This window comes from Sinocyclocheilus rhinocerous, unplaced genomic scaffold (assembly GCF_001515625.1).
Source record: "Sinocyclocheilus rhinocerous isolate Xijiao unplaced genomic scaffold, SAMN03320098_v1.1 scaffold303, whole genome shotgun sequence".
In the NCBI taxonomy this organism is placed as follows: Eukaryota; Metazoa; Chordata; class Actinopteri; order Cypriniformes; family Cyprinidae; genus Sinocyclocheilus; species Sinocyclocheilus rhinocerous.
Genome location: NW_015656152.1, coordinates 1,501,459 through 1,510,100, shown reverse-complemented (window position 1 = coordinate 1,510,100; position 8,642 = coordinate 1,501,459). Strand labels below are relative to the sequence as shown.

The 8,642-nt window shown below is 38.0% G+C and overlaps 2 protein-coding genes across 2 annotated transcripts in view; one reads left to right on the top strand and one right to left on the bottom strand.

The window, feature by feature from the left end:
- LOC107719419 (kinesin-like protein KIF13B) overlaps positions 1-3,285 on the top strand; it is a 34,827-nt gene extending 31,542 nt beyond the window's left edge. The window contains exon 40 of the mRNA XM_016526830.1: positions 783-3,285. Coding sequence (XP_016382316.1) covers positions 783-1,015 — 233 coding nt within the window. The 3' untranslated portion in view covers positions 1,016-3,285. The remainder of the gene's footprint in view (positions 1-782) is intronic.
- A 130-nt stretch (positions 3,286-3,415) lies between these two features.
- LOC107719418 (homeobox-containing protein 1-like) overlaps positions 3,416-8,642 on the bottom strand; it is a 12,979-nt gene continuing 7,752 nt past the window's right edge. The window contains exons 4-10 of the mRNA XM_016526829.1: positions 7,690-7,868; positions 7,418-7,500; positions 7,203-7,298; positions 6,663-6,772; positions 6,454-6,537; positions 4,753-5,351; positions 3,416-3,675 (exon numbers count right to left, since the gene is read on the bottom strand). Of these exons, the coding sequence (XP_016382315.1) occupies positions 5,208-5,351; positions 6,454-6,537; positions 6,663-6,772; positions 7,203-7,298; positions 7,418-7,500; positions 7,690-7,868 (696 nt within the window). The 3' untranslated portion in view covers positions 3,416-3,675; positions 4,753-5,207. The remainder of the gene's footprint in view (positions 3,676-4,752; positions 5,352-6,453; positions 6,538-6,662; positions 6,773-7,202; positions 7,299-7,417; positions 7,501-7,689; positions 7,869-8,642) is intronic.

The window sequence follows — 8,642 nt, the reverse complement described above, 5'->3', positions numbered from 1 at the left end:
CTTTAATGGCAAGGAAAGCCCCTTATACTTGAGAGCGGCCACGTATGAAGTGTTTCTTGGAGGTTAATAGTATATTAAAGAATGATCATGTGATTTTAACATATGCCAGGTGACCTGTAAATGCGAAAAAAAACTGTTTACATTAGTTTTATGAAATATTCCTTGTTTGAATTGCTGGAAAAACCACCTCATGTGAGCGTAAAAACTTTTTTGCGATATATGCAAGTTTTGTGAAATTGACATGTTTCCATTGGATGTATTTTCAATTCGCAATTTCAATTTGCACATTCTGAAGGGTAATGGAAACGCTGATAATGGCTTCTACGATCTGCTTAGGCTTGTGATGCTTTTGGGAAATGCAGTTCTGGTCCCAGGTATTACATGTTGTGGACTTGAAATTTCGTATGATTCAAAATGGTGCTCACTAGCGCCTTTTTACAAAATTTATGCTTGCATAGACTTCACAGCGGTCCACTAACTGACTGTTCTAGTTATTAGAAATTAAGTCTAATCGTATGATCAATGGACCATTGATTTGCAATGGTTCTCTTCACGTATCCACCACCAAAAAATGATGCTCGTATTCATTTCTAGATAAAAACGATGGTTTGGACTTGTGGTTGTGTATGAATCAAAATACAAAATTTACACTTGCATAAACTTCACTAACCAACTGTTCCAATTATTAGAAATGATGTCTAATCGCATGATCATTGGACCATTAATTAGCAAATGTTCTTATCTTGTATGCACCAAATAATTATGCTTTTCTTCATGTCCAGGTAAAAACGATGGTTCGGTCGGCGGTCGCCATTACTTCCACTGCAACCCTGGTTACGGTGTTCTTGTGAGACCAAATCGAGTTGTAAAAGCGACGGGTACCGCTAAACGGTCGAGACAGAAACGCAATCAGAACCTCTCGGGATCTAGTCCCAACCTGGCAGCCCTTACAGCGATGGCCAAAGGAGAAGCTGGAGCACGCAAGGGTGAAAACAGGAAGTCTTGGGTTAGCTGAGGAAAATGCATCATTGTTGATGGACGTGTACGGAGGACAGTATTGGTATGGCACTGAAACACTACACTGATACTTGCAGGGATGTAACTGCCACCTGATTTACGCATATCTACACTGCATAGTGCCTAGTGTTCGAAAAGCCCATGTTAGAGGTGTATTTTCAGCCTCGGTAAGCAGTATTTTTGGTATTATTCTTTTTTTTTTTTATGTTTTTAATATCATAAAGTGCCCCGCTTATCTGAACCCAATGTCAGGGAGTATGTCCATGTGGTTGTTCCCTAGAAAAATCAGGACACTGATGGATTCATTTCATGATTTTATATACAGTAGGAAGGCTAGATGGGATTTACTTGTGGAGATAAAAAGCTCCAGACAGTTTTATTCATAAATGATTGTTTTTAGTGTTATTATGGTGAGTTGGTTCTGTATTTTCTCTTGGTTTGGTACCTTTGAATTATTGTTTTTCTTCTTCTTGAACGGAGTAATTTATGATCAAAGTATTTATTTTGCAGATCGAAGTAATGACAAAAGATTATGTTGAAGATTTTATATTGCAATGGTGAGAGTAATAAACTTTATTATTTTATTATCTTGCCTTTAAACGTCTGCATGAAATCGTAGATCTTATATTCTATATTTAAAACGCAGTCTTGAAAGAATAAAATCACATGGCTGATCATCAATATACCTTTATTTTCCAGAAGATAAAGTACTAAAATAAACACAAGTTTTAAAAAAAGTCATTTTAAACAAAGAGACTGTACAAAAAGTTCATATATACTATAGTATACTTACAGAACAGTCTACTGTCCAAAAAAGGCACTAAATTCTTAAATGGGAGATACAGATGATTCACAACAGAATGCTTTGAAATCATAGACTTATTTGATTCAAACAATCTTTAAATTCATAGTTACTGTCTTCTGTTTATTTATACAGTTGCTTTTATAGGCCTATAGATTTTTTTGTTTATAGACATGAAAACTAAATGGAAAGCACCCCATTTAAACCAGCGGGGTTGGCGTTCGTTGCTCTGGATTAAAACACTTGAGGCAACAGAACGAGTCATTCGTAGTATCTGTATGTCACTGTGAGATCATGTAAATGTCAATACTTGACGTCATACTGCAGTTTGGCACATTCTGTCATGTGTACAAAGAGGCTCTAATGACACACAGACGTGGACAAGTCGTTTCCTTAGTTTGAAATACAACTGTAAAAGCACATTTGAACATTACAGCATTAGAAAACGACCTGTAACAAACTTATATTACAAAAAATGTGGCAAATAAAGTAGTGTTTCTTGAGTGAAGGGGGTGCATGATCTGAATCAGACACACTTCAGGAGACTGCTCTGAACATAAAAACGGTGTAAAACAATCAAATAAAAAAAGAATCTTGAATTATTATTAAGCAAAAATTGTCATTTTATAAATATCAATTGTACACAGGAAGAATCGAGGAAGGATACATAAAAAAAAAAACTAGGCTTCATTCATGACACAGGCAGAAGCAGTTTCTGTTAGCTGTTTGTAAAACCATTCTTATGTCATTAGTCGCTTTATGCAAGCGTTGCATTGAGTTTGTGATCATTTATGTAAGAACGGCTCTACGAATGAGTCGTTCTGCTCGTTTCAATGAATGAAGCCCAGCGAGTGAATAGTTATTTTAGAACCTTTTTGAATAAAATAAGCTACATTTTGGAACCAAGCTTATGTTAGATGAGAGTTAGACTCTCAGAGTTGTGTGGCAGCAGAACAAACATTTATCAGTCAGTCTCTCGTGAACGATTAACACTGTGAAATTCTGATGTCATTTCACAATATTAATAAAAGTTCTTGGGAGTTCGCACATGTTATAATTCTGACTGCTGACAACTTGAGCCAGTATTTCACATTGACGTATTTTCGTTCTAAACATCATGAGAGCAGATGCTTCGGTCTTGACTCTTTGCGTGAAATCTTTGCACGTAAATAAAAACGTAAAAGCTAAATAAATACAAACGTAAGAATAGCGCTTTAATGCATATTCACTTTGGGTAATGCTGGACACTTAACGGTTTAAAATTAAGAAAGCTAGCGGTCTGCCCACTGAAGTCTCTTTTTGCAGGTTCATTTAGAGTCCAGGAGACTTGCGCTTTGGCGGTTATGTAACCACATCTTTCAAGTTTCACTACAATTATATTTCACCCCTCCCCCCGCCCCATTTGAACATAATTCAAATCAAAGTACAGTGTAATGCAATTGGATGAATCTAAAAAAAAAAAAAAATTATATATATAAATATCCTGGTTTAATGTCTCCCGCAAACCAAAAGGAAAGTAATAAGAAATTATATTTTGCATTTTGAAGATATTTTTCACGGCATCATGCCAATTACACACATTTTCCCTCCAAAAAAAAAGTTTACTTTTTTTTTTTTATTATTATTTTTCAAGTCAGCATACGGTATGCCAAATGCTTTACAATGTAAATATTTTATTATCAGCATTTTTTGAGGAAAATGTGCTTTACATTTTTTTTTTATTTTTTATGCAAAATATGTTTATTTATTTCCCTTTCATTTTGTCCCTTTCAGACACATTTTTGACAGTTTTCATGAGATTCACCCAATTGCTGTTTGATGAAATACCGTACAAAAGTAAAGTAGAGACATTAAACCTGTTAACTGAGAGCATCTGTAGTGGGAATGGAGGAAGATCATGGATTCAAAGCAGAAATCAGACTCACCTCTCAAATTATCTGCCTTTAGCTTATCTGTGAGAATGAGGGAATGAGGGTCACTGGAGCACACAAGACAGGAAGCACACGAAACATTATACAAGGTACTGGAACTGGAATGAGGTACGGGGTTTGGGTCAGCCAGGGTTCGGGAGGCTTAAATAAGAGCTGTAGGTGATGGCCGAACATCGTGGAACGACCTCACACTTGTCAGCTCCTGTCGAGAGTGTGTGTCGTTGACTCTGGGTTTGTTTAGTGGTTCAGCAGGAGTGTCGATAGCAGGTGATATTAGATTCTAAAAGCTTGAGACAGAGCGTTGATTTGGTCATTGCTCCATAAACACCTGGAGACATCTACACACGCACTCATTGATCCTCTTCGTCCCACGGTCTTCCTCAGTCGTCATCCAGTGACTCTGTTTTGATTTCAATGGCCACGCCTCCCGGGCGGGACAGGGCGAGGATGCTGTGATTGACAGCTGCCATCTCCACGGCGAGAGAGATGGGGTCCTGGTGGTCTGCGTGAATGCCGGCATCATCCTTAAAGAGACGTGTATGTCAGTGAAACATTTGATAACAAGTCACAAAATGGGGTCATGAACTGCCTTTTTTTTAACTTTATTTTGTACTGTTCTCAGAGGTCCACTTATAATGTTAAGATTTTTACATTTAAAAAAACATCATCATTGAGAAGTAATAGGCTATTTTCTGTCCTGTTTTGACCCCCTCATCAGAACGCTCTGTTTGAATAGATGTGACGGATTGTAGACTCGGAAGTAAACGCCCACTGCTCTGATTGGCTAACAGCTGTGTGTGTTTGACAGCCTACAGCCTTCATAGATGGACACTGCTGTGATTTAGGTTAAAAACGCATAAATACTCGGTACACATCAAACGATCTGCAAAAACAGACAAAGCAATAGTGAGCACGTAATAAAAACAGTTCCTCACACTTGTGTGGTGCGACATTACTGTCAGATCCAATATATTCTACCGTACAAAAGTAGAGACATTAAACCTGTTAACTGAGAGCATCTGTAGTGGGAATGGAGGAAGATCATGGATTCAAAGCAGAAATCAGACTCACCTCTCAAATTATCTGCCTTTAGCTTATCTGTGAGAATGAGGGAATGAGGGTCACTGGAGCACACAAGACAGGAAGCACACGAAACATTATACAAGGTACTGGAACTGGAATGAGGTACGGGGTTTGGGTCAGCCAGGGTTCGGGAGGCTTAAATAAGAGCTGTAGGTGATGGCCGAACATCGTGGAACGACCTCACACTTGTCAGCTCCTGTCGAGAGTGTGTGTCGTTGACTCTGGGTTTGTTTAGTGGTTCAGCAGGAGTGTCGATAGCAGGTGATATTAGATTCTAAAAGCTTGAGACAGAGCGTTGATTTGGTCATTGCTCCATAAACACCTGGAGACATCTACACACGCACTCATTGATCCTCTTCGTCCCACGGTCTTCCTCAGTCGTCATCCAGTGACTCTGTTTTGATTTCAATGGCCACGCCTCCCGGGCGGGACAGGGCGAGGATGCTGTGATTGACAGCTGCCATCTCCACGGCGAGAGAGATGGGGTCCTGGTGGTCTGCGTGAATGCCGGCATCATCCTTAAAGAGACGTGTATGTCAGTGAAACATTTGATAACAAGTCACAAAATGGGGTCATGAACTGCCTTTTTTTTAACTTTATTTTGTACTGTTCTCAGAGGTCCACTTATAATGTTAAGATTTTTACATTTAAAAAAACATCATCATTGAGAAGTAATAGGCTATTTTCTGTCCTGTTTTGACCCCCTCATCAGAACGCTCTGTTTGAATAGATGTGACGGATTGTAGACTCGGAAGTAAACGCCCACTGCTCTGATTGGCTAACAGCTGTGTGTGTTTGACAGCCTACAGCCTTCATAGATGGACACTGCTGTGATTTAGGTTAAAAACGCATAAATACTCGGTACACATCAAACGATCTGCAAAAACAGACAAAGCAATAGTGAGCACGTAATAAAAACAGTTCCTCACACTTGTGTGGTGCGACATTACTGTCATATCCAATATATTCAGCACAACATCGTCTTTTAGTTTCAATCTTTCTGAAAATCCTGTGTTGAATTGTGCTTTGTTTGTAAACGAATCTGCGGTGAAATGAAGTGAACAAAGAACCGAGTTCTTACTGACGCGATCTGGATCTTCATTTAAAATAAAGTTCATCCACTCTTTCCTAATGTTGGGATCAGAAGGAAGGCGATGCAAAGGCTGAGTTTTTCCCACAGCTTGGCTCTGAACAACGTCTTGTTAACTTGTGAGCATCTTTATCGTTTGGTTTCTGCGTAGACCTGCATTTGCCGACATTTATAAAATATCGCCAAAGTTTTGCGCAAATCTGTAATGGAAACGCTCCTAGTGATAGAACCAGGCGTTGATCATCTTCTGCGGAGGCGGAGTTTAGCCACACTATTATGTCATAAAGTGTCTCATTCCACAAGCTGTTGTTTTGGCAGATCGGCTTCAATATAAGCTGTTTTTAGACTAACTAGAAAGTATTGAGTTCTGAAACTTATGTTTTTATAGTACAATGACCTCTTATATGTCAAAAGATCAAGAGGATTTTGATTTCTCAGTTCATGACCCCTTTAATGTAACTTCATCTTGAGCTTTGATTATCTGTATGTATAAAGTGTGTGTGCTATTTATCTTTGTTTTCATGTGATACCTGTGTTGGTGAGGTGGGCTCCAGACGGTAGTAACCAAAAGGTCGGTTCATGCCTCTCTTTTCAAAATAGGAAACATCACAACCCTGTAATGAAATCACTGAGATCAGCTCTAGCAGTAGTGTTAAACAAACATCCCATGTTCAGCAGATCTAAAAAATAAGACAACGGATCCTTTAGTTCGAATGAGTCGTTTGATTCACCTGCTCACCTGCTCGTTGTAGTCGTTAGCGTCGACGTCGTCACTGTTGGAGTGTCCTCCAGGACTCTGCACATCGATCCCGTGACTCTCCAAGATTGTGGCTTCTTGGAAAAAAGACCCTGTCATGAAACATCTGAAACTCTTTAAAAACCATTACCACAACAAACGAAAAATAGCAAACGATTTACTACTAGTAACCGAACCAGTAAAATCCTGACTGATTTGAACATGTTTCTTCATCAAGACAAAGTCATTACTATATATAAATCAGGGGTATTAAAATTAACTCAAACTAAAACCATAAAACTGAAATAAAATATACAGTTTATAAAATTTTAAATAACTTTTTTTTTTGCTAAAAAAAATAAATTAACTATAAAATTAAAATGGAAAAAGTGTTTAATATTAACATATTAAAATATGTTTTCAAAGAAAATATAAAAATTAAAACAGAAAATACAAAAATAAAAACAGCTTAAAAATATTACCAAAAACTACAATAGTATCTCAATGATACTAAAATAACATAAATCAACTAAAATACGGTACCAATATTGGCCCTCCTCTTGATCTCTTTGCGTCGGTTGGCAAACCAATTGTAGACTTTCAATGACGTGACTCTTTCCAAGTCAGACAACTTCTTGCCTAGCCAGGAAAAACAAGATTGAAAGGTCAGACGATTGCGAAAATGCAAATGCAATATGTCATTTGAAGTGCAATAGATAAATCTCACTGTGCAGATTCAGACACACCAGCATTTCTACCTGGTTTCTGAATAACAGCGTTGCAGGCGTTGGCGATCTCCTCTCGTTTGGCTTCATCTGGATATTGATTATCACTGAAATAGCTGAGGAGAGAACAAAGTGTAAACACCGTACAGTTAGCAGGACTAGCGTGCTTCTGGCATGATTTGAGCTAAAGAAGCACATTTTATGAGAAAATTGTATTCCTGATTTGAAATGTTATTGAGATGTAACACTGACAAGGAGTTTCAGACATTTCGTTTTTTTCAGAAGGGCCGTTATCTCCGTCTCACCTCTCCATCACAGCGAGACATTCCTTCCTCCAGGTGAATCGACTGCCTCTGCGCAAACGGAAGCTTCCAGGGGCAGAGCTTATGGGGGGCGGAGTCTGACGCCACTCCATCTCATCCAGAGATACAGGGGTGGGACGCATATTTAATGTGGCACCTGAAAATATATATAAAAAATATATACACGACCGTTCAAAAGTTTGGGGTCGATACATTTTTTTCATGTTTTTAGTCTCTTATGCTCACTGAGGCTCACTGTAAAATGCAGTAAAAACTGTAATATTGTTTAATATTATTACAATTTAAAATATGGGAATATATTTTGAAATGTAATTTATTCCTGGGATGAAGTGCCCACGATAACAATATTGTGCATATTCATTACCGTGATATATCGCATTACCGAATACCGGCACAAGTCTAGCTGTAAGGCGACAAAATCTTAGTTAATCAGAGCATATTGTTTAATAAAAAACTATGTGAAACCGGATTGTGAATAATTAACTGTATTCAGTGGCGAGTGGCAAAATTGGAAACAAAACAGCCAACAAAATAATCTATACACTTGTTGCGGTTGTGAAAAAAGATTCTGATGGAAATCGAAGAGGTTTATCACTTGTCTCATCACACCTGGTTATGACAGTGTTTAAGGAATATTCCAGTTTCAAAACAGCATCTGTTACATGCTGTCGAGTCATTTTGACTCTTGTGTAAATGCTTCAGTACAAAAGTGTTATTTGAGCTGTGAAGTCTAAACTGTCTATATTTAAGCTGTGAAGTCTAAACCCTCTAGCAGTGGGACTACTATTCTTGGCAGATGAACTACCTGTGGTTTGCAAAGACAACTTCAGTAAACGATTCTTTCACACTACAGGACATTATTAAAGACAGGACAAATAACACTTCAGTCCTCACTGTAGATTAATACTTACTAAAGCTATAAAAGTTATTCAGTC